General features: G+C 38.9%; 1 protein-coding gene across 3 annotated transcripts in view; it reads right to left on the reverse strand.

Moving 5' to 3' along the window:
- Positions 1–1,193: 1,193 nt before the first annotated feature.
- LOC134005403 (uncharacterized) overlaps positions 1,194–25,863 on the reverse strand; it is a 34,935-nt gene continuing 10,265 nt past the window's right edge. Inside the window, exons 7-35 of one of the 3 annotated variants that reach the window (XM_062444285.1) lie at positions 25,547–25,812; positions 25,328–25,462; positions 24,999–25,097; positions 24,875–24,897; positions 23,073–24,268; positions 21,308–21,490; positions 21,167–21,201; positions 20,499–20,651; positions 20,118–20,246; positions 19,488–19,526; positions 19,210–19,335; positions 18,724–18,850; positions 18,076–18,246; positions 17,940–17,974; positions 17,594–17,758; positions 17,356–17,490; positions 17,237–17,275; positions 17,005–17,145; positions 16,463–16,554; positions 16,298–16,321; positions 15,413–15,989; positions 8,764–8,820; positions 4,960–8,562; positions 4,759–4,867; positions 3,587–3,706; positions 3,223–3,468; positions 2,965–3,081; positions 2,294–2,415; positions 1,194–2,200 (exon numbers count right to left, since the gene is read on the reverse strand). In XM_062444285.1, coding sequence (XP_062300269.1) covers positions 2,126–2,200; positions 2,294–2,415; positions 2,965–3,081; positions 3,223–3,468; positions 3,587–3,706; positions 4,759–4,867; positions 4,960–8,562; positions 8,764–8,820; positions 15,413–15,989; positions 16,298–16,321; positions 16,463–16,554; positions 17,005–17,145; positions 17,237–17,275; positions 17,356–17,490; positions 17,594–17,758; positions 17,940–17,974; positions 18,076–18,246; positions 18,724–18,850; positions 19,210–19,335; positions 19,488–19,526; positions 20,118–20,246; positions 20,499–20,651; positions 21,167–21,201; positions 21,308–21,490; positions 23,073–24,268; positions 24,875–24,897; positions 24,999–25,097; positions 25,328–25,462; positions 25,547–25,812 — 8,339 coding nt within the window. In that variant the 3' untranslated portion in view covers positions 1,194–2,125. Of the gene's footprint in view, positions 2,201–2,293; positions 2,416–2,964; positions 3,082–3,222; positions 3,469–3,586; positions 3,707–4,758; positions 4,868–4,959; positions 8,563–8,763; positions 8,821–15,412; positions 15,990–16,297; positions 16,322–16,462; positions 16,555–17,004; positions 17,146–17,236; positions 17,276–17,355; positions 17,491–17,593; positions 17,759–17,939; positions 17,975–18,075; positions 18,247–18,723; positions 18,851–19,209; positions 19,336–19,487; positions 19,527–20,117; positions 20,247–20,498; positions 20,652–21,166; positions 21,202–21,307; positions 21,506–23,072; positions 24,269–24,874; positions 24,898–24,998; positions 25,098–25,327; positions 25,463–25,546; positions 25,813–25,863 lie in introns of all 3 variants that reach the window. The other 2 variants (XM_062444284.1, XM_062444283.1) reach the window with 2 other exon arrangements.

Below are 25,863 nucleotides of genomic sequence, written 5' to 3' on the forward strand. Positions count from 1 at the left end.
CTACCTGCAGAAGTGAGCTCGCTATAACGACGAGATGAAATCACGGTCGCCCGCGATTAATTTTTAACGTGTTTATTTATATATTTTTCAAGATTTAACACCTTAATTGTGTCAGTATTAAATGGCATGATATTTTTCATCATCAAGCAAACCCAGGTGAGAAAGGCTGACTATGTACCTTACGGTTTTGTGTCCCTGTGTGCCTCTGCTGCCTGACTTCAAACCTAGTCCTCAACACTTTTGCTGGGCGATTCAGTGCTTTGGACGAAATTACTGCTCATCTTTTTACATTTTGATGCATCAGTCTCGAGAAACTTGGCTTTTCTTTTCTCTTAACTTTTCCTATCCATCTTTCTCCTTACGTTTTCTGCTTGCCATGATTACAATGATTCACTGGAGAAACAAGTTATCATATAAGCGCCCCCTGCTGGCTGCTGTTAGTATCGCTTTATCTGACTTTTTGGTTGATGAATCGGTCCTGGACTTTTTCAGAAACATCCAGATTGCCAGTTCGCCCCTGGTATTAGTAGTACGGTATTTCCCTATGAAATGTGATGAAATAGAAGTATGATTTAGTACTTTAAACGAGTGGTTTCCAACATTTTTGTCTTTTGACTTCTTACAAAAAGCATAGTCAGGGTCACATTTCAAACGTCTGAGTCTCTAAATGGTTTAATTTCAATAAATGTTCAAATGATCCATACATGATGGGGATTACTTCTCCATGAGTCTATATTGGGGTTTTTTCTTCTGTATAGTATACCTTTAACCAGCCTTCCACAGTGAAATGACACAGTAAAAATTAATGATGCAGCTGTAATAAGACTGTAATGCTGATGCAGTAATTATTCAACTTCTCTTATCCTCTTCTTTAAGCCTGTAGTAACTGATGTGTCATTGTTGATTGCACTATTACTGTATCATAGTATTATGTTCTATATGGAAGGAGTATTTTGTATAGCTACTTTACCTAATCATTATCAAATAAGAAAGACATTGTTCCCTCCTTCACTTATTTAATTCCTCCATTAGTGCTGAATAAGAATCTTAATATTGATCAGGTTCTTGCTGATCCATCATTGTAACTATCCATCCTTCATACAAAATTAAGCTCTACATAACAAAGATACATTTTGAATGTGTTAAATGTATTTATCAGACTGTGAAATGAACCATGATCAGAAATCCTGTAACTCACTCAAAGTTTTAATTCAATTTTTTATAGAAACAGAATAAAACAAAGTGTAAAACAGAAATGAATCGACATATTGGACCCTCGCTAACAGAAACGACACTTAAAGCCTTCAGTAAATGAAATGGGAATACTAAATTAAAAAACGGCTTTCTTGGTCTGCCACCTTTTATGTTTTTACATTGAACTACATGTTAAGTAACTCAAAATGATAATCACATAGCATTATAAGAAGCATTATCTGCTTGCATGTGTAGAAACTGGAGTACCGCAATTGATTTTTGTAGTGTTAGAGATACCATTTCTGATATCTATGATTTTTAGTGTATGACAGAAACTATTTTCACATTGCCATTGACACATTTAGTTTATCTTCTGTGTGCAACAGACCACATTTCCCATCAGTAACACTGCTTCCTCTTTTGACATCTTTACTTGATTATCTTTACATCTTTACAAGAGGTTAAACAAATAGTTTTCCTAAGCTTTGTGCTGTCAGAACAGAAACTGATATCTCAATTTGACCTGGAGGAACAGCGCCCTCTTTCTGTTTTGTACTGTAAAAGCAGAGAAACAAATCTATTGCAAGCTTAGATTCTGCTCCTTAACGTTGTCTAAACTTAAAAAAGGAGTAACATGTAGTGCCTTAAAAAAGTGAGTTTTTACCTATTTTTCACAGTTTTTTTTAAATTATGCAATATAACTGTGCAATTAAAGGCAGAACAAGGCACAAAAAAGCTAGCGTTTGAATCCCGGTGGGGCGATTCATGCTAAAATATACATATATCAACAACATTTACATGAAAGAAAGGCTCCAGACAGTAATGATATATAAATCAGTCCACAGCGGCTCATGAAGCTGCAGACATTTCACTTGTTCAGCTTCATCTTTTTTAATTAAAAAAATTATTAAATAAAATTGGTAGTTTGGAATTAATCTGACATGGAGCTGAGAGAGTTTGGTGTCGAAGTTCCTGATGGTTTCACTTGAAGCTTCTGATAATGTTTCTGGAAAAAGAAAAGAGCAAAAACACAGTATTATGTTAAAGTGTGTATTTGTTGCATTTAGTTCTTTATGTTTGTTTAGTATTGTGTGCGTACCTGCAGGTTGTCGTAGTGTTTCTGGCTGCTGCAGTGGACGTCCCTCGCTGTCGTCTCATTCAGGTAGAAAACAGAGCAGAGGTTACAGTAATAACCTGATTTAGGGACCACAAACTCCTGACCTGAAGAGAAAAAAAGGGGAAAAACAACTATAACTGTAGAGGCAGATATGTGTGCATGACAGTAAAATGTGAGAACAATGAGAGAGACGAAAGGTCAACAGCTGAACCAGTTGGGGATGTTGCAACAAGCCTGTTAAGGGAGTTGTTTTTACCATATCTATATCCCCAAAGGAGATCAGGAAGCCAACACTTACGAGAAAAGTTGTTTAAGCTCCCAGGAAATTGAATCTTGGCTGAGGCCAGGTTGACCTGGCACACCCACACTTAAGAAATGACACCCACACGCAAAACAGTATAAAGAATTTGGGAAAATGTAGGTCGGGGCTGTTTTTCACTGTTTTCGCTGTTGTACTGTTGTCAGCGGTTCGTTGGTGTCTGTTGTGTTTGCTGCATCATCAATAAAGTTCCAGTTGGCTGTTGACGGCTTCTGTTCTCAGTCTCTTATCTTTAGGGTTACTGAAGTTAAGTAATCAAGTAATTATCTTACATAACAAACAATTTAATCAAAAATAATTACACAAAACTGCTGTGTGTGTGTGTGTGTCTTACCGAGGGGGTTGTTTGGTTTGAATGGTGGCAGTTTGAAGTCAGCTGGGACACAAGGAGACTGAGAACGAGATCGCTTCGCTTCAGGTCCGTCTAGATCGCTCTTCCTTTTACTCACAACTAGAGAAGAGCAGGAAAGTAACATAAGAGATTTAAAAAATGTACTATTTTAATGTTGGTGATAACTTTCAGAAAGAAGCAATTTCATTGCTCAAAATTAAAAATGAAATGTCCTTCATCCATTCTCCTCCTCCTCCTCACCTCCTTCCAGGTTCTGGTTCTTAAGAGGCTCCAGTTTCAGATCAGGCCCAGCAGACGCAGCTTTGATCTCTTTTTCCACATCTGTCTTCTGAATCTCCACCTGGCTGTCAGTCGAAGGCGGTTTGTCTGATGTTGAGGAGGCGTCAAGTGAAGCAGTAGGTGGAGCATCAGTGCCAGTCGGTTCCTTTCCTTCTTCTTTTTCTTCCTCTTTCTCGCTCACTTTTTTCCCTCTAGTAGATTTTCTCACTGTGGCAAAACAAAGGAAACAGGTGAGAAAAGGGAAGTAGTAAAGTAATACTGTAAATTACATTTAATGTTTCATTAAATACAAAGATGTGTGTATGTTGATGTGTATGTGTGTTACCAGGAGCTTGTCTGGTTCTCTTCTTGGTTCTGCTTCCTGTCCTGGTTGTTACCGCTTCCTTTTCCTCCTCCTCTTCAATCCCTCCCACCTCGTCCACTGTTACAAAGTTCACATTTTCCTCTAAAAACAGAATACAGAAAATAAAGTGTTTGACAAATTTCGGAGGGATTCATTTTAACAGACTTATGTCGATGCTGACATTTCATCTCAAATTCGACTCTTTGTGTGTTTTGCTGTGTCGTTTACTGAAATTGACTCACTAGTGTTTTATTGACACTACGATTCGAGTAATATCAAAGTAATCTTTTAAATCATGAGATAAATATTTTTAAGCTAAACAGTTCAAGATGATCGATATACTGTATGTAATTAAAAAGTGGGAGAGGCCATTGTTTCTTGAAGTGTAAAAACAAGATAATGTAACGATCCTGTAAGTTTAAGTTATGGCCACAAGTTTTTATTATTTTAACTGTGTTTCTGAAAAATTGTGTTTTTCCATCATTTTGGTGGACGGTTAAAAATGTGATAATACTTCTTTGGGGCGGCTGTGGCTCAGGAGCTCTGGCAGGTCATCCACTAATCCGAAGACTGGTGGTTCGATTCCTGGCTCCTGCAGTCCGCATGTCAATGTGTCTTTGGGCAAAATACTTAACCCCAAATTGCTCCCAATGGCTGTGCAAACAGTGTATGAATGTGTGAGTGAATGAATGGGTGAATATGACACATAAAGTAAAAGCACTTTGAGTGGTCAAAAGACTAGAAAAGCACTATATAAGTATAAAAAGTATATACTTTGAGTAGTTGAACGACAGTACAGTGCATTTACCATTTATGAAGTGAGTAAGAGGCACAAATTGACACACAACTGACATAAAATGCGAATTTATTTAAGCTGCAAATTGTCTTTTCAGCTTTCTCGACATCATGACCTTTAGATTTCAGCTACACTTAGCAGTGGACAGAATTTGAGCCTCTTGATTGGATTGTTTTTGCTGAAATACATGTTGGAAGTTTTCGTTGACTCTGTACCTTTGACCCCTATCAAAGAACCCACTATGTACTGATGATTTAACTTGGCGAGTTTCACGTCAATCCAAGCCGTTGACTATACGAAAAATGAATGAGACTTTTACTTATTAAACAAAGCACCTCTATAAACACAAAATACACACCTGTGTCGTCATCGTGCTTGCGTTTCGCAGATCTTGAGGCTTCCACAGCTCTCTCTTCGTCCGCCTTCTTGTCCTCCTCATCGCCTGCTTCATCTAAAGTCACCAAAGTCTGACAGGACAGATAGGACATATTTAGCGTCAATGTTTCTGTTTGCTTGTGTTTCTAAGTTAGTGGTTGACAGGAAAGGTTTTAAATCTCACCTCTGGGTTTAAGGAGTCTACTGATTCGTCTTCCTGGTTGGCTGAACGGGACTCCGCTGTCTTTTGCTCTGCCTTTCCCTCCTCCTCTTCCTCTACAATCTCATCCAGAGTGACCAACGCCTGCAGCTCCGCCTCTGTGATCTCTCCATCGCCCTCTTGGCTCTCCGGTACACTTTCCTCTACAGCCTCATCTACTCCCACCTCATCAAGAGTTACCAGCTCTTTGGCGTCTACCTTCACCGTCTCCTCCTTTTCCTTCCCCCTCTCCTTCGTTCTCCTCGTGCCTCCTCGTGCTTCTCTGCTGTTGCTCCGGCTCCTTCGCTCCCTGGTCGTCCTTCCTTCGTGCTGCTTAGCGAGCTGCTTCTCTTTTGCGGCCGCTTGCCTTCTCCTCACTTCTTCCTCTTCAGCCGAGTCATCCGGATAATCCTCCTCTTCCTCGCTTACTTCATCGAGCTGCTTCTCTTTTGCTTGCCTTTTCCTCACGTCTTCCTCCTCGGCTGTGTCATCGGGGTAATCCTCCTCTTCCTCGCTTACTTCGTCCAGGTTCAGTAAAGCACTGGCGGAAGCTGTTGCGTCACATTTCTTGGGTGATTTCTGATGAGTCAACTTTTCCCCATTTCTGTGGGTCTTTGTTGGAGATTTGTTTTTTTTAGGTTTACTTTCCTGCTTCATCTTCTGTTCTGCAGCAGATGGATTATCATTTACCTTCCCCAAATCATCAACTATCTGATATGGAGTTGCTTCCTTGACAACCACCTTTTCGGACTCCTCTGCTGCAGCAGTAGAATGTGTTGATATGTCATCTTTTGCAGTTTTCCCTTCCTCGTTTGGGCAAGTTTCATCTTCTACCTCACTTTTTTCCTTGCTCCCTTTATCAGGCTCCTCTATAGTCGTCAGCTCCTCTTGAACTTGATCATCTTCTAAAGAATCTACTATCTGATACATAGGTTCTTCCTCCTCGTCCTCATTTCTTGGCGATTTGCTGCTGTTGTTTGCAATTGTCTCCTTTATGGCATTCTCAGACTTGTCTGTGGGGAGCTGATCGTCAGCCACCGCGTCCTCAACAGAATCGAGAATCTCGTATGTGGCCTCTTCTTCTGACGCTTTTTCAGATGAATCTTTGTCAGCCTTCTTTGATGATGCCCTTTTAACCTCTTTCTTTGGTCTTCCCCTTTTTCCTTTTCTTCTTGTAGCGGGTGGATCATCCTTAACAACCTCATCCTCTACAGAGTCTACAATTTCATAGGTAGTCTCTTTCTCACTTACCTCTTTCATGACAGTGTCACTCTTCTTTGTTGTTGTACTCTCTTTTAGAGGCATTCTCTCTTCCTTCATTGGTGTTCTTTCCTGTGAATCTCTGGCAGGAGTGTGCCTCCTTCTTGTTGGCGTGTCCTCTTTAAAAGCTTCTGTCTTAGTTGTTCTTTCCCTTTTTCCTCTGGTAGATCTTGTTGTGATGGTCGGTTCATCTTTGGCAGTGTCATCCTCCACAGAATCTAAAATTTCATATGTTACCTCATCCTTGTCTGGTTTTCCAGACACTTCGGTAAGATTCTGTGTTAGTTTATCGTCTTTCTTTCCTCTTGCACTCCTTCTTCTACCAGAAGGAGGAGCGCTGGTGACATCTTGAATTGGTTCATCTTCAACTGAATCTATAATCTCATACACTATCTCCTCAGGGGTTTCTCTGAGGTCTTTGTTGTTTTTAGAAACTCCTGCAGTGGTGTCCTTCCTGGTTCTCGTTTCATACTTTCTAACCGGCTTATCATGTTTCTTTGGTGACTTGTCCCTCTCTTCATTTTTGGATGATCTGGATGTGAGGCCACTCCTTGTTGGTTTCTCATCTTTTCGAGGAGTTGTCTCCACTCTTCTGGTTCTTCTGTCCTTGTAGCCAATCTCTGACTCCGTCTCAATAGTCGTTGGTTCATCTTCCACAGAATCAATCACCTGATAAGCATCTTCCTCTTCTTCTATGTCTTCTTTAGATATCTGGTCTATACACATTTCAGGCATATCGGCCATGTGTGGGCTAAGTTTTTGGCTGTCATCGTCTGTTGCCATTTGATCATCAATTGAATCCAATATCTCAAAGGTTTCATGTTCAGTAACATCACTGTCACGGTCTTTGAAAGTGTCTTCGTTGTCATGGTCTTTATTTATGATTTGGCCATCAGGGCTTTCATCCTCTTTGGAAACTTTGGAGAATTCTGCTGAATGCATTTTGCTTTTGACCTCTTCCTCTTTTCTCTTCAGTCCATCTTCGCTGCCTTTTAGAGGTTTGTTCCCTGTATCCAACACTTGGACATTTCCTTCGTTATTTGCCTCATTTTCAACTGCAGATGTAACATCTGATTTGTCGACTACTGGAATCACATCTTCCTCAGATAGCTGTTTTACTGTGGAATCGTCATCTTCAACCAGGTGACTGTCCTCTTGACCTGTAGCTGCTTGGTCTTCAGTAACACTGTCTAGCACTTGGAAAGAATCGTCCATTTCCAATTCACTGTACTCCCCTGGGCAGGCTTTCTCTTCATCGTTGACACTGTCTAAGACCTGATAGCTTTCCTGAGTTTTCTCTAGCTGAGTTTTACAGCTTCCATCTTGGTCCCCATCATCCATTTGTTCATCTGCTTGGTCATCAAGTGAATCGAGGATTTGGTACTTTTCATCCTCCTCCTCTTCTTCTGTATGTTTTTCAACACAACCTTCCTTCTCTCCCTCTTCAATTGTCTTCAGGTCTTTCAGTGTGTCATCATCAATCTCCAGACTTTGAGGATCCTTCCTGATGAAAGGTGAGCCTTTCTGGGCTTGGCTTGTCAAGTCTAACCCTTGTCCCTGTGGTGGTGGATGCATCACTGATGATGTTTCTATTTTTATCTCTGACTCATCAGATTTTGCAAGAGTTCCCTCTGCTGACACTTTGTGGTCATAATTTGCCACTGCACTGTCTGCAGCTTTGATTTCTCCTCTAAGTGGTTCCAGACAATTCTCTTTTGATAACTCGACAGTCACTGCTGCTGTTATCTTTTCCCTTTCATGTGCAGCCGAGGATGTCCGGGTCGTGGTGCTCGGGGATGTAGTGCTTGATGCTGCCGCTGGCGATTTTGCCTTTCTCTGTTGTATTTTCTGAACAGGGGAGGAGAGGGTTTCAGCAGACAGTGAAGAAGAAGAGGTAGAGGCCGTAGTGACACTAGCAGAAGATGAGGGTTTAGCAGGGGATTTGGTGGGCTCAGATGAGCCCTTCGACTTTTTTGGTGACGCAAAGGAAGAGCTTGAGGACGGGCTGCTTTTTGAAGAGCCTCTAGTTGACCTGGATGAGTAGTATGAAGAGGATGAGGAATAGGCTGAGCTGTTAGAGTCTTTTGAGGACCTTGCTGAAGTCCGTTTGGCAGTAGATGACACATCAGAGTGTTGTCTTTCACTTTTTGCTCTAGAGGACTGTTTGGATGTGGAGGCGGATTTGGCTGAGATTTGTGGGTCAGGGCTTGTTTCTCTCAGGTCATCACCAACTTCATCAACAGTGACAAAGTCATCCATGTTGAAATGTAGCTCATCAAACAGGTTAGCATCTGAAGAAATTGGATCATCTGTAAAATCATCTTGACCCTGAATGAAAGACCAAACAAAATTAACATCTGAAACAATGAGTCAGCTAATAAACAAGATACAACTGACAATCAAATGCTTTTAACAAGGACTGATGAAGAAAAAAGGACTAGATAATTGTCTGATCTCATTCCGTGTTTAGATGAAAGGTTGACGTAAGGGACAAAGACGAAATAATATGTTAATAAAGAACATGTTTACCTTTTCTTCAGATGCGTCTTCATCCTTTGAGCTTGTGTTGCTTCTGCTTGGACTCTGCTTGGAAAACAAATACACACACATATATATATATATATTAAAAAAACGTTTTTTCTGGATTAAGTAAATGGGAAGACGCGTGAACTATTACAATCATCAGCCTTTCAAAATTTGATAGCCAATTTCCCCAATGATACTATAATGCAAAGCAACCCTTTTAAATTGTTGAATTCTATCAAAACAGCCTCACAACTAATGCCTTAAAGTGGAATATTATTGTTGGTGCAGCTGTTTCTTTTATGCTTCCGTTTATCTTCTCAGAACCATAATTCATGTAACCCATGATTCCAGTATTTTTTTTTTTTTTTTTAAACATATCTTTATTGGTTTTTACATTCATACAACAACATAGAACACTTAAAACATATGGCAGTAATACAAATAATAATGAAAATACTAATAGAATACAGAAAAAGTAAATAAATAACTTGTCATAATAAAATAAATAATTAAAAAGGGATAAATTAAATAGACAAATTGGTCAGAGAAATTACTGAGCAATAAATAATAAATACATAAATAAAAAAATAATCATATAAAATGGTAATGATAATAAATTATTAATAATAATAATATTCTTAATATAGGTTACATCATACACTCCTATCAACACATTAAATATTTTTATTATCTCATTCTCCCATTGCCTCCTCCAAATCTCCATCTTTCAACAGTTCCAAAAATATCTTCCAAATGTCATAGAATTCAGACGCCCTCTTTCTAACAATATAGGTCAGCTTCTCAAGAGCCAAACTTGATGTTAAGTTATTCAACCATTGGGTAAAAGAGGGGCCATTAACATTCTTCCAACATAATGCAATACAGCGTTTGGCCTGCAGTAAACAAAGATCAACCATTTTTCTTTCTTTGCCGGATAAATTACAGTCCTCTGGATAAATGCCTAAAATACATAACTTAGGGCATAGGGGTACAGGGGAAGTAGTGATTTGAGAGATATACTTTAATATTGAGCTCCAAAACTTTTGAATCTCTTCACATTTCCATAAACAATGAAATAATGTGCCCTGGTGGTTTTTACACTTATAACAAAGATCAGGTATATTAGGATCAAATTTATTTAATTGTACAGGGGAAATATATATTCGCATTATCCAATTAAATTGTATCATTCTCAATCGAGTGTTGATGGTTTGAGTATGTGTTTTTAAACATATTTTACCCCATTCACTGAGTGAAATGTCTTCTTGTAAGTCACGTATCCACTCCCGCCTCTTACTATCAGAGTTTTCCTTATGGTTTTCAACCAGCATATTATAAAACCGGGAGACCAGCCTTTTCCCAAAACAGCTTTTTGTAATATTTGTTTCTAAGGTGGATAATGGAGGTTGTTGCACCGAGTTGTTTAAATGTGCCAGAATAAAACTTCGAAGTTGTAAATACTTAAAGAAGTGTTTCTGTGGTATATCAAACTTTGCTTTTAACTCATTGAATGACATTAGAGTAAAATCATCATATACATCCTGCAATTCTACTATGCCCTTGTTCATCCACGTTTTAAAACCCAAGTCATTCTTTGCCGGGGCGAAGTTAGCATTCCCCCAGATCGGGGCGAAACAGGATAATCCTGGAGAGTCACACAACAGTTTTTGTACCACATGCCAAACAATAATGGTGTTTTTTACAAAAGGATTAGTAGTATCTTTCTTTAATGTTTTAAAAGAAGCTGAATATAGATAGCTATTCAATGACAAACCTTTTGAGGACCGTTTTTCAATTTCTAACCAGGGCATGAAAACATCTTTAGAGAACCAAAACATTGTGGCCCTCAACTGAGCAGCCCAATAGTACCATTCTAGATTTGGCAGCTGTAGCCCCCCCCTATCATAAGGTAGATATAGAAGGGAGAGTCTGAGTCTTGGCTTCCTATTGTTCCAGATGAAATTGGAAAGAAGCTTTCTGGTCTTGAGAAAGAAAGAAGGAGGAGGGGCTAGTGGAATTGATTGAAAGATAAATAAAAATTTTGGTAGTATAGTCATCTTTACTATGTTTATTCTTCCCAATATAGAAAGAGGTAATGTTGTCCATCTCGTGATCTCTTCTGTCACACCGTGTAACATGGGCTCATAATTGGCTGAACTAAGATTATTTATTTTAGGGGTTATTTTGATGCCCAAGTACTTAAATCCCTCTGTGGCATTCACAAATGGATGTGACACTAAAGGTTTCTTCCTCTCATTTCCATTTAAAAACATAATAGATGACTTTTCTTTGTTCACTTTAAACCCAGAGATACTCCCAAATTGACCAAACAACTCTAAGAGAGATGGTATTGATTCTGCAAGTTGAGATAAGAATATAATAGTATCATCAGCGTACATTGCTGTATTGTGTTCTAAGTCCCCAATCTTAATACCATGAATTAAGGGGTGTGATCTGATCGCTATTGCTAATGGTTCCATGGCTATTACAAAAAGAAGAGGTGAAATTGGTGACCCTTGCCTTGTACCTCGAAATAACTCAAAAGGCTGAGAGATGAGATAGTTAGTAGATACCATTGCAGAGGAGTCAACAAATAAAATTTCGACCCATCTACAAAAGTAATCACCAAATCCAAACCGCCCAAGCAACTCGAGTAGATAGGGCCATTCAACTCGGTCGAACGCCTTTTCGGCGTCGACTGATAATATTGCAGTGTCAGGGGACTCTTCACACTCGTGAATTATGTTAAGAACTCTCCTCACATTGTGGAACCCCTGCCGCTTTTGCACAAAACCATTCTGGTCTCCATGTATAATGGCTGGTAGAACCCTCTCGAGTCTCATGGCTAAAACCTTAGCAATAATCTTTGCATCTGAATTTAAAAGTGATATGGGTCTATAAGAACCGCGTTCGGTTGGCACTTTGCCTGGTTTTAGAATAAGAGTGATCAGAGCACTACGTAACGAAACGGGGAGGGAACCTGTTTTAAAGGATTCAAAATAAACATCTAATAACGGGGCTATTAATTTTGTTTTAAATAATTTGTAAATATCTATCGGAAGCCCATCTGGACCCGAAGCTTTACCTCCTCTCATGTTTGTAATGGCGTTAGAAATGTCATTCAAATTTAATTCCCTCTCTAGTTCAGTTTTTGTACTCTCAGAAATACAGGGAATGACCAGTCCATCGAGGAAATTGTTTTGGTTTACCAGGTCTCGAGGGTTGTCAGAATTATAAAGGGTTTTATAATATGAGACAAAGGTGTTATTGATTTCTGTGGGATCTGTAGTTAATTCTCCTTGTTCATTCCTAATTGTATTGATGGCTCTGTCAGATTCAATTTTCTTAATCTGCCAGGCTAGCAGTTTACCTGGCTTTTCGCCCTGATCATAAAAAGTTTGTTTCAGTCTTATTATACCATCCTCAGCCTTAAGCATGGAGAGCTCCTCATATTTTGCTTTAAGGGTCAGTAATTCTTGTTTTTTTTGTGTCGAATTATCTATGCTAACCTCTCTCTCTAATTCTCTAATTTTTGAGTCTAATTCATTCATATTCTGTTTGAATTTGTTAAATTTAGAGCTGGTGAAGCTTATCATTTGTCCTCTAACATATGCTTTAAAAGCTTCCCATCTAATGGTTGCAGATGTTTGATTCGTATTTATAGAGAAGTAGAGATCAATATGTTCTCCTACAAATTTTATAAAGTCAGAATCTTGTAACCATTTAGGGTGTAATCGCCACTTGGTTGGATGTCTATACACTTGTTCGACGTTGTAAAATAGTGAGGTTGGGGCATGATCAGATAAAACAATACTATCATATACACAATTTGTTATACTAGGTAGCAGAGATGAGGAAATTAAAAAATAATCTATTCGGGAGTGGGTTTTAAATACTGCCGAGTAGCATGAGAATTCTCTTTTGTTGGGGTTTTGATTTCTCCAAGGATCACAAAGGTTCAGGTCTTTCATATATTGTTGAATTTTCTTTCTTGTTTGGGAATGGGATGTATCTATCCCTGCAGAGCGATCCAGTTTCGGGTCTAAAGCACAATTTAAGTCACCTGCCAATATTATCTTACCAGGGAGGGTGGCCAAAAGCAAAAATAAATTCTCAAAAAATGATGGGTTATCATCGTTTGGGCCATATATATTAACCAAATTAATACTTTCTCTCAAGAGAGTCCCTTGAACCACCAAATATCTACCAGTTTTATCAGAAATAGTGTTATTTATTTGAAAAGGCACCGAATTATGAATTAACACCATAACCCCTCTCGAATGAGAAGGGAAACAGGATGCTACTACTTTGCCTGGCCATCTCCTACGTACTTTCACTAAGTCCTCTCTGAGTAAATGAGTTTCCTGGATAAACACTATTGATGACTTAAGTTGTTTAAGCCTGGTAATTACCTGTTTTAATTTAGTCAACTTTACCATCCCTCTAACATTCCATGAAGTGAATTTAAAATTCTTATTTGCAGTCATCTAATCTTACTAATACACCAGATTGTACAGCATAGAATCATCTTTTAGTTGTTGGTAAACCTGATGAGCATCTCTATGTGACATTTTGGGAGTGTACCTGTAGAATACCACATGATGTGAAAGAAAGAAAGAAAAAAAAAGAAAAAAAACAAAAAACAAAAAACAAAAAAAAACAAACAAAACAAAAAAACACTTAAACCCTGCCATGAACAATACCCCTTAGCTGTCAACCTGAACAAGACAGTCCTTTCCCCACCCTCCCCCTGACCTTGGGGTGCAGTTAAGTGCACACACTGATCCAGTGTAAACAAGGGAGCAGTTAGACCAAACCAAGCAGTCCTAATAACAGACCGAACAACATAAACAGGACAATTGTGTCCCCTGGCAAAAAAAAAAAAAAAAAAATATGTGTATATATATATACACAAACAAGTATGTTCATCTAGTCTTTCTTGCAGCTTAACTTCCATTCGGGAAGGCCGACAGTACACTGAATAACCACTTTTCAAAAAACAAAACAAAACGAGTGACAGCCCACTTAAAAAGGGCGCGTGGTAGTCTCTGTATAAATAGTAAATAAAAAGCGTATTTACATCTGAGGAGACTGAGGGAATAATACAATTATGTAGCCTATACAAAACAGAAAAGTCTCCACAGAAAAAAGAGAATAAACAGCATTCACGTGTGTGTGTTACTGGCCCATAAAGCCATCAATAACAAGCTATAGCTGTTATAGGTGGATAATAAAGGATTCAGCAGTTCATTTTAGTTCACCTGTGAGTCCTCTGTGTTCTGTAACCCTTTGATGAATTTTTCAGCATCTGCTGGGGTTTCAAACTCACGTGTTTGTCCATCAGACGACACTCGTAGCTTGGCTGGGTAAATTATTCCGTACCGTATGTTCATCGACCTCAGCTGCTGTTTCACCTGGTCGAAACCCTTCCTGCGACGGTGGAGCTCCGCCGAAAGATCCGGGAAGAACATGATCACTTGACCGGCGTAGATAACTTTGCCTTTGGCCCTGGAAGCTCGCATCACACGGACTTTATCCTGGAAGTTTAAAAACTTCACGATGATGACCCTCGGTGTGGTCGATCGATTAGGTTGCGTCCGGCCGGGCAACCTGTGTGCTCTTTCAATGAGAGGTGGACTCGGGAATGTTGCTGGTCCCAGCACTTCTGGGAGCCACTTCTCCAGGAAAGCTACCGCGTCGTTTCCTTCCATCTTCTCCGGCACGTTAACTATCCGTAGGTTTGAACGACGCGAGCGGTTTTCGAGCTCGTCAAGTTTGTTTGTGAGGAGAGACACCTGTTTAGCTAGCGCGTCAGCCTTGCCTTTCTCTGAGTTGACTGTGTCTTCTACGGTGCTAATGCGCACTTCTGCTTCATCCATGCGCGTCGAGAAGTCCTGCACGTCCCTCTTAACGTCTTGAATGGCTTTAAGGACCACATCAATCTTTGTGGAAAAGTCATTTCTGATCCCATCGAGTATCTGAATGACGTCCATGTTTTGGGCCGATCCAGTGTCCACGTAGTCCTCACGAGGCAGTCGCACGAGGCTAGCATCACACTCTGAGTTAGCTAAGCTAATAGCATCTGAGACGTCGTCTTCTTCACACTGAGAAAGGTGTGCTTTAGATTTGTTTTTTTTCGGCATATTATCGCGGGTATGCAGTATCAAGTCGCCACGAATGAAAGTTATCACTGTTTGTGCAGTTAAAGGAAAGTTTACAGGATTTTTCAAGAATATAGCCAGGAGCTCACAAAAAGACGTCTGCTCAGTTCAGCGCCATAACCACGCCCTCCCATGATTCCAGTATTACTTAAAAATGCATTAGTTTGACTATAATCAGCTGTGGATTAATAGAGATTTTGTGCTCTAGTGATTTTTCTGGAAGCAGAAGCTATAAGACATATGATAAGAAATAGGATATATAAGGATTTGGACACAAACTCAATGCTAGTCCATCAATTCATTGTTGTTTTGGGTCTTTAGAATTTCTTGACAATAAAAAAGGCAGTACATTTACTGGACTGACATCTAAGTTTCTGAAAATGATTATTTTGAGGAATGAGCCATTTCAAAACTGACTCTACAACTTGGCACTGTACCCATATGCAATCGGCCAAATGTAAATGTTGAAAGAGATTTAAAGCAAGCCTCACCTCCTTCTCCTTGCTCTGCCACCTGCTCTCCAGTGTGAGTCTGTGCTGCTGAACTGCTGCTGTCAGGACCTTGAAAGTTTGTGCGTCAATATGAGGAAGTTCTGCAACGTCTTCTGAAGGCATGACCTCTTTGGTTGAGGGGGCAGGGCTGAAATCAGTGGTGTCTGGCTTTCCACTGTCAATTGCAGAGGTAGGGTTCACATCATCGGTAGACACTGTCGTCATTGGTGACCCCACCTTCTCCTTTATTTCTGTTTTCTCTACTTCTTCATTTAACTTAGGACCAACAGAGGAGTCCACTGCAATCTCAGTTGCTGGTTCCTTATCCTCCTCCTTCATTGCAATGTCACTTACAGTTGTAGTGCTTGGTTCTTCTGAGACCAATGAGGAAACGGTGGATCCAGCAGGGTCTACTAGTTTAGCAGACGCAGGGATACTCATAGTCAGAGAAAGTTGAGATCCATCATTCATAAGTTTGGAAGGAGGTTGGGTTTGACATTTCACAATGGGTGGGTCCACTTTGAGGTTTATTGTGTTCTCACTGGAATCTTGTAGACGCTGTTTTAGGCTCTTCACACTAAGATGAAAAACAGAAATGGGCTGTTAGCTGCCAATGAAAGTTTTGTGACTCATTCCAAATATTGTATATACCAATATACGTCTCTTTTCCCCTCCTGTAAAACTTTAAAATATTTTCAATAACTTGTAACTTGAACCTGAGGGACATGCATATACATTTATCCAGATAAATGGGATTTGGGACCCCGCAGCTGACCACTGGCTATCATATACAGTTGCAGTTGACTGTTAGTGTGTGGGTCAAAGCAATCACCAAATATCCTTCTCTTAACATGAAAAGAATCAATTACAAAGTGATATACTTACGATTCAAAATGCTGAATTTTACTCCTGGGTAAAGAGAAAAAAAGCTGGTCAGTTTAGATGTGAAGATGAGGGATTATAAAATAAAAAAACACAAACACAGAGTATTGTGTAGGAAACACTCATTAAACTAATTGAACCCCCCAATTTTTAAAGAAGCACACATACCAAATTGGATTAATCGAGCAGGTCTGTGAGAAAATGACTAGTTTCTCCAACACCTGCGTTAAACCACGGGAGTCCACCATCTCAATGCATATCTGAGGGAAAATAAAAGTTATGAGCAAAGACCAAAAATGCAGAGGAGGGAGAGATGAGAAAAGAGATGAGACAAAAGCAACAAACAGAAGGGCAACAGCACCAAGCCATAAGAACCCTTTATAAATGTTACAGAATAATCAAGCAACCGTGTCGAACATTTTTTCTCTCCTTTCAATTGGACTGCTAACATATTCCAAACATTTTCAAGTATTATTTTAGGTACTATTATTGAAAATTTTAATATAACGAAACCTCACGAGCATTAGGTGAAACTTTAGATTTGTGAGCTCAGCTTGACAAACGAAGGAACGTCTTGCTATCGTAATGGCAACATTGTACAATAAATGTTGTATTATTGTCACCAACATAAATAATATTTTCACCAATATGTCACCAAACACTTCTCTCAGTAGTTAAATGTGAAACGTGGGATGTTTGTGGTCTTGTACCCTGTTGGCCAGCGGCAGGAAGCTGACAATAGGAGCACACGATGCCACCACTTCCATAACTGCTATAATGACGTCATGAGTCGTCCGAGAGGTCTCCACACACAGCAACCGCTCCGCCAGAGACTCTGGGTCTGGACCACACTAAGAAACAAGAAACAGTTGTTGTTAAGGGCCAGGAATCCAAAGACCCATACTCAGACCTGACACTACGTTTAACAGATTTCTGACTTACAATGTTGTTCAGTTTCATCATGGTGTGGTACATGTCCTCCTGAGAAAAGAGGCATAGATTGTCATAGATGTTGAAAAAACACAACCCAGCCTGTTAAGGTGCTTTCCTGATGTCCATACCTCTGTGGATGCAGGATACATGTCTTCCTGGAGGAAGTGAGCGAAGACTCTGTAGCCACCGACAGAAACCGGATTTTTTATCTGGTCTCGGACAAAATCATTGCACGCCTTCAAATGCTCGAAATACACAAAGGCCTGGAAGGGAGAAAAAGAAGCACATATATTAAGCCATAGTTCATTTCAAATAACACAGTTACATTTGGTTAACAGTGTCACAGTCTGCAGCGGTTGTTCTTACCCTCCTCTGTAGCGGGAGGACTATGATGTTGTAGTAAAGGGAGTGAAGGTTCCGCTTTGTAAAATATGGCCAGACCAGCTTGGCGACGTCCTCATGTTTGTAGTAGTCTTCTGGCAATCCAGTCAACATGATTGTTGGGAATATGTAACCCAGACGGTTGGCCTTCTACAGGACACAAGGTTCAAAAGGCAAAAGATGTTGTTGGACAGATGCATAAAGTCAACCCTGCTGTGAACCCATTTCTACAATATGTTTTTTTGGATAAACAACATTTCAAATGTGAATATAAAAACCCCAAAATAAAAGCAAGAACATTTTTTGTGGCCATTAGGAGAAATGAGCTTACCTCAAAGTCATCCATTACTTTGACTGTCTGGTAATCTAGGAGATAAATAATAAACATATGTTCAAATTTGGTGGTTTCAAACTGTCAAATCTCGACTCGAATCTTCGACCTTAAAGTCTACATGACGATTTCTTACCGGGGATGGTGAACCAAGGAGACATGGTAGGGAACAGGAAGGGACTCGTTTTCCAAGTGACCCAAAATGGTGAAACGCTACCCTGGGGAACGTCACCCGTTGTTGTTGGAATAGTTGCCCTGGCAACAATTTCGTTGCTGTCCGGCAGAGCTTTCTCAGGAAGTCTTGGCCCTGCAGGAAAAAAAGCATGGAATGGTCAGTGTGTCTTATATCTATATCTTTATCATTCAATCATATATTATATAATCTTATTCAACAAGTTACATTACTTTTATCATTATCATCATCATCATTATACCGGTGTGATAACTGTACTTTCTCCATACACAAAATGTATAAAAGCTCCCAAAACCTACATAACATTGATTATCATATCTAATTTGCAGTTATTTCTGTACACTGAAGGACAATTGATGTCCTATTATCTCATGTCTAATTCATTTCTTGTCATCAATTTTTATTGTATTTTCTTTCATATATTTCTTAGATTTTATGGGATTATGCTGATAGGTCAATTATTTTGTGTTTCTTACGGTTATTTATTTTCTTGTTGCATCAATTAGTTTAGATTTTAGGGGAGGTCCGTCTTATAAACCTACAGCTTCTTGACTTCTCCTGTCACATCTGTTTTATTTCTATTGGACTTACGGACTGATGTACAGCCATTGTGTGGTGCTTTCAGCCTGTAGATTTCATAGCCAGGAGGTTCTTTCAGGAGGCTGAACCAAATTCCTAACCGATCTGCATCTTCATTTGACTCAAATTCTACATACACCTGGAAAACAAACACACACACACACACAGGTTGGGTAAGGCTAACACAGTATCTATTTTTGTTTTGTTTATTTCATGACATAAAAAGTAACTATTCCTTAATGTTTGCTGAAAAATCTAGTTTTTTTCCATATCTGCGCTGTGTTTTAAGCTCATACGAAATACTCAATTTAACTAAATCACCAAAATACATTATTAGTCAAGGGGTAACAGTAAATCATGTAAAGATATTCTAGTAAAGGCCCAAATTGAAAATATAGACCTGTACATATGTTTAGACAAGACAATGACAAGCCTCAATGGGATAGCTTTTATAAAGTCACTAACACATATGCACTGTGTGTGTGTGTAATGTTATACCTTGTTGAGAAGAAGCAGGTAATTTTTGACAAAATCAATTTTTTTCAAAGCTTCTCTGAGGTTCCGGGCCTCAGATGGTGAAATGTTGAGGATGAAGATAGTTCTCTCTCCGTTATCAACAGAAGGCTGCAGAAAGATTAAGGGAAAGGGGAAACCCAAAGTTACATTTAACAAGATGACAGAGACACAAAAAAAAAAGCACTGCCATTGTTGCAATTAATACATTTAGAAAAACTAAAGATTTGATGTGTAATTAAATGTGTGTGTGCGTGACTTACGGAATTCATCATCTTCATAACTGATTTATAAAACCCAAGCTGAAACAGAAACATCAGATAACCCAACGTCAAATTCAAAAATACTTTCCCAATACACCATACTCACATTAAAATCTGAGTAAAAATCAGGCACTTTCTTACGTGTTTATATGTTATACAAGGCACCAAGTTTCTCGGGGAAATCAGGCAGGGACTGCTTTAAATCATTACGTGTAATGACCTAAGTCATACATATGCTCAGATGTCGCACAGTTATGTGTTTTTTAGGAACGAGAAAGTCTAGTTTCTCTCATCTCCAACCGTGATTAAGAAAACCAGGGTTTGTTTAAGACATAACATGTAAGAAATCAGCATCCAGAAGAATTACTCTTCATGTGCATGAAAACAAACTTAATTTTGGTGTTATTGTATTTTAATGTTGGTTTCTATTTTTAAGAGTGTAACTTTGTTTTCGTTTTTTATATTCATGTATGTATATTATTTAGATTGGGGTAATCGAAATGCCCCTCTGGGCTTTATTCCCTCTCCATGCATATTTATCTTTTCTTGCTTGTGTATCTGTTTAATTCTTATTTGTCCAACGATAAATAAAACTCTTAAATAAATAAAAATGTGTAGGTTTTTGGTTACCCTTGTCCCTGGGATGCAATTGGCCAAGACATTCACATCAATTGAAGCTTTCATGAAAACTAAAGACTTCCATTTGGTGGTTTTAATCACATCCAGTGCATTTTTTGGTGACGCCATCGTGACAAAAGCCTGAAAGGAAACCCAGAAAGACATTTAGTCATGCTATTCATACTACTTGCCACTGGATGGCAGTAATATGCTACTCTTACTGTGCTATCATATACATTTACAGTTTCAGTACAAATTATTTTGCCAGTATAATTTCCTGTATTAGCATAAAAAAATGTATTTAAATGTTTCATAACTAAGGACTTAACAGCAGAAGCAGAAATATGTGATTCATAAACATAACTGGTGCCAATCTTTAACCCAAGTGCCTACCATGCACGCCTGAGGAAAGACATGGATGGTGGATTCATCATAACGAAATCCGAAAGGCAAGAGCGCCTGGGTGAGGTCCGCCTCAGTGTAGGAGCCATCGTGATATTTAGGCAGGTTGGTTATGAGCAACTGCTTCTTTGAAAGTGAGAAAAACTGGACAAGAAAGGACCAATAATGAAGCAGAGTTAACATATCAATATCAATTAGCCCCAAATACTGCAATACAATGAACTGCAGCAAAGGGGGCATCTTCAAGTTGGTTCTGTTTCACCAACAGTCCAAGACCTTAATATATCTGGTTTACTATCACATAAGACAAAGAAACAAATCCTCACAACCCAGATACGAGAACTAGGGAATATCTTTGCTTGAAATGTGCAAAATTGTTAATCGATTATCAAAAAACTGTCAATTATCTTTGTTGAGTTGATCGACCAATTGAGTGACCAAATAATTGATGCAGTGGTCTTGAAAAAATGTAGAATTTGTTTAATTTATTCCAGGTTTCCATATCCAGAAAGTGACCGATCCAAGTGTTTCAGAGAGCAGCTTTTAAAGCCAAGATTAGCTTTTCTAAAATATGATCTACCATCAAGTTTTATTTACGCCTTTAGTAAAAAATTAAGGACTACATTTTAGTTCATGCAAAGTGATTTTAAGAGACCTACACGTGGTGAGAAGCAGGTTTTTCTACTGAGGCAATCTGCAAAAGAAAGAAAAAGAAAAGTAGATGTTACGATCACATGCAGATATTTTCAATGTACTGTAAATGAAATTGATGCGACACTCTGTTTCGTTAATATATTTACTTATTCTGTTTTTAAGCAGGTGCTTTTCAGCCATATCCCCAACAGTCAGATGTGTGACTGTAGTTGTATAAGTTGGTTGCTCTTTCGCCGCTGCAGCTGTTGATGCAGTTGTGACAGATGTGGCCACCTCAATCAAGGTACTAGAGGCATCTTTGGCTGATGTGGCATTCATTTCTGTCTTCACTGCTGTCACAAGATCTTCAAAGGATAAAATAAAAAAATCTTGCTTTAATAAAACTTAAGATTAGTTGAAATAAAGTTCTGTCGGATTAAATGCGTTTGTAATGTTACGCTTACAGGTTGACTGGATGAGCTATAAATTACTACGAACAACCCAGTATCAACACAATGTGAGCGAGTGGGCTGTTGTAGTTGTCCTTTTTTGATTAATAAATTGGAAAAAAAATATCTGAGCAGTGAGTTAAACTATTAAAAACACAGTGAAAAGCAAGCAACAAACAGTCAGGGAATGTGAAGACAACTGTTCATGGTGTTTTGGGGAATGTGTCACTTTGTTAACGGTAGCACAGCATTGTTGTGGTACCCAAGGTCAGAGGATATGACTGTTTCCTTGTTTGTGGAATAACGAACCAATAGGCAAATTCCATGACTGTAGATGCATTGAGTATGACCATTTATGGTCATAGAGTATTTGTGGTACTAACTGTGAAGGCTTAAAGTCTATCCATGGAGGACACTTTCCTCAGAATCGTGGTGTTATCATGCATCAGAAGGGTGTATTGATAATACTTTCATTCTCCTTGGCCCAACTTCAATAAACCTTTTCAGCCTAAAACATGCTTGGCGTCTGTGCACCTTCTCCACTGATGAGGTTAACCATTGACAAACAAATTCTCACTAAAACAAATTAGTAAATAATGTTTGTAGTTGAAGTAATACATGCTGTTTACCTACTAAATATATCCCACCAAAATAACTAATAAATTATCATCCTTCCACTAGACACTGAGAAGGCATTTGACAAAGTAAACTGAATATTTCTTATGAAAACTAAGAACATTTGATCTTGAAGAGTCATTTATTTAATTGGATTAAAAGATTTTACAATGCACCAAATCTCAGCCAACTTCACACTACACAAAGATACCAGAAAATAAGCTTAGCTAAGTATAGTATTGTAGAAGTACTTCTGTATTATATACTTTGTGCAAAATACTACAATCAGTCATATACACATATCATGTTAGAGTTAGTTTCTTTAGTCATAAAAACCTAGGCCTAAACCTGGACCTAAAAATGTTTCAAACTTACTATTATTCTATGTGAGCAGCCTGAGCGTGAAGTGTTCTAAAAAAAAAAAATGTTAAAAAAGAATGGCCCTACTGTTCCCCTGTGTTTGGTAGTATCAGGAGTTCTGGCCTTGACTCCCTCGTAGTTTTCTAGTAGAGTTATGCTAATTGGTGAAGTGCCCAAATAGTTTCATGAAAGAGATTTGGGGTTAGCCCCAATGTTAGCAACAATGGGTTAGCCTAACCTGACCAGGTTCACTTAAGGTGGAATGACCTTTAAGATTAACCTGATATTGTGATTTTAGTGTCAATCTCAGCTGCTCTTAAATAGAGGACAGCTGCTAAGTCTCTGCTTATTTTTTGCTCAGCTACCCCACGCCCATTATGGGATTTCTTAACAGTAACAATAATCTAAAATACTGCCGCCTTCCCCCTTGAATACTTACAACAAAATACCTTCTACAGCACATTTTAACATACCTGACATTCCCTCCATCAAATTGTATCGAACATACCTTTTTGCATTGTTTTTGTGTCCACGGCTCCATCTGTTAACATTGTCTCCGCAGCAGCTTGAAGTGGGCTTCCTGCCACCTGCCTATCCACGTGTGAAGTGTCCGTTTTTGTCTCAAGCTCTTTTCCAGTGGACTCTGGTTCTGGCAAGGTGTTCTGCTGGAACGTTAAAGACGCTGTGACAGATGTTTCTGAAGTTTTGATGGTGGTTTGTGGGGTCTGAGTATTGGTGTCTCCACATGATTTAGGAGTATTATCTAGAGGAGGTATTGGTAGAGAAACATCTGGCTGAGTCTCAACTGTACTGGTTAGTGGTTGACTCTCATTGGATCTGGCTGCTGGAATTTCAGGTACAGCCTCTGTAGCCATTGGTTTTTCACTATTGCCCTCATCTTCCATGGGCTCGGCCACCTTCACTCCTGTTTGCCCACGCTCCATAGGTTCAGTGTCTTTAACCTCTTTTGCTTCAACATCAGCCTTGGCAAGTTCTGCTTGGTGCTTAGGTTCAGAAACTGTCATATTTGCGGTTTGAATAATATCTGCTGCAGGTTTCACAGATAGTTGAATCCTGGTATCAGAATCTTCCAGCTTAGAAGTCTGTACTTCATGGTGATTTTCTGAAGCTGTAGATTTGGATGGTATACTTTGGGGCTTTGTAGCCATTCCTTCTTCCTTTTCTTTTGTCATGGCTCCTGCAGCAGTCAATTTGCCTGGTGGAGTTTTGGGTTTCTGCATAGATGAGGTTGTTTCCACCTTGGAAGCAGAGACCTGTTCTTCAGTGACCATTTTGGTGCCTTTACATGATTTAGCAACAGATGTATTTGCTGATTTATCAACCTCGGCTGTTTCTTTTGGCACCACCATTGTTTCTTTAACAGTGATTTCAGATTTTTCAGATGCACCATCAGATGGATTTTTTGGAACCACAGGCTTTTGTTTTACCAAAACTTTTGTCACAGCTCCCTTTGCAGCTACCTTGCCTGTTTTTACTTTTTTGGCAATCTGCCTTGTTGAGACATTTTTTGCCTTGGAAACCAAGACTTTTGCTTTAGTGACAGTTGCTTGACTTTTGGCAGCAATCTTCTTATTAGGCACTGTAAGTGGAGGCCTCTTAGATGTAGGAAGGAGTGCTTTTCTGGTGGTGCTAGTGGTGGATTTAGTGGTTTGAGGTGTGGAGACACTGGATGTGGTAAGTTTTCTGTAAAGAATCAATCAATCAATCAATAAATAACAAGACAATACAACAGGAGATCATAGGAGAAGAGCATCAATGAATTTGAACGAGATATGTAGACATTAATCAATGATGAACATTGGAGATGTTGATATGTCAATGTATCGATACATTTATTGATGTGTATCATGTCTCTGTATTCAGATTTGACTTTAGGTTTGAGTAAAGGGTAAGCATTCTAATAAGGAAGTGCAATTTAAAAAACATTTAAATCAAGCAGGGGGTTGATTTTTTTTTTTTGTGTTCATAAGATAGCACTGTAGCACTCTAAGATTTGAATTCATTGGATGACTTGAGGTATTGATCATACATACATTGGGTGAACACAATCATGTTCACAATTCCGGCACAAAAATAACTAAAACATTTAGTTTTTGGGACTGTATAATTTACATTAATGGCAAGCAGCCAACACACAAATAGTTTTTGTCATAAAATTAATTCCCAGTGCAGTTAAAACCATCTGTTTAAAAAGATCTTGATCTGAAAGAAATAAAAAACTTAAAATAGGCAATACAAATGTGCATGCTCAAACCATCTACAGCCCTGCTCAAAAAAGAAGTATCTCACCTCTGAAGAGGATTCATGTGCGCCTGCAAAGAGTAAACACATTTGAATCTAAATATTAACATACTGAACTACAGCAGTCAAATTTGAATATAATCACGTCAGGAAGAGAGGAGACATTTAGTACCTTCTGTTTGAAAACATAGACTTGAATTCCTTTTATGGTGAGGTTCTTTGTGCTCTTCAATTTCATAGCATCTTCCTCTTTCTCAAAACACACACATGCCTATAAGGGATGTTTTTGGGGTTAGATTGACACTAATGACGTTAATGTTCATCCTACAGACACTCTTTTAAGAAAAGTCTCACAACAAATAGCAAAATACTAATTATTATTATTCAAAGGGGAACAAAGATAAAAGTATTATATTTTGCATTATTAAAATATAAACACAAAAAATATGATTGGCTAGCAGAAACAGACACACACAGTATTTTCTCTTGAAATGCACATACCTCCTGCACTTTACGATACAGTAAAACCGATTTGGTTTTTCCAAAGTGCTCCATATGAGTGACTACCTCATCGTGAGAGATGGAACTATGAACATTCTCTAGTATCACCATAGATGGAGGATAGGATTTACCAGCCTAAATAAAAAGACAGAGAGAGAGCAACTTTAACCACATGAAGAAATGGTGACAATAAACTTAAAACTGAAACTAAACACCTACCTTAGCCTTTGCAGATGAACTACTCTCACTCTTCAGCGGGCTGACCTTCGCTATAGTCACCTCCTTCTTTGCTATAGAACAGGAGGATGAAGAAGAGGCAGCAGAGGATGATTTCTTTCCGCTTGTAGAGGGTGGAGGTGAGGAGCGTTTTCCTCCTTGGGAAGTAGAGGGGGAGGAATTCATCTTTTTCAGCTCAGCCATTAAGGCAGGAGCCAGACTTTTAACCACAGCCTCAAGATCAGACTGGTTTGACAGGGACTGGACACCTAGCCAGAGAGAAAAGTCAGGTTATGATTTATCTAAAATCATTATTAGCA

This window comes from Scomber scombrus, chromosome 23, assembly GCF_963691925.1.
Source record: "Scomber scombrus chromosome 23, fScoSco1.1, whole genome shotgun sequence".
In the NCBI taxonomy this organism is placed as follows: domain Eukaryota; kingdom Metazoa; phylum Chordata; class Actinopteri; order Scombriformes; family Scombridae; genus Scomber; species Scomber scombrus.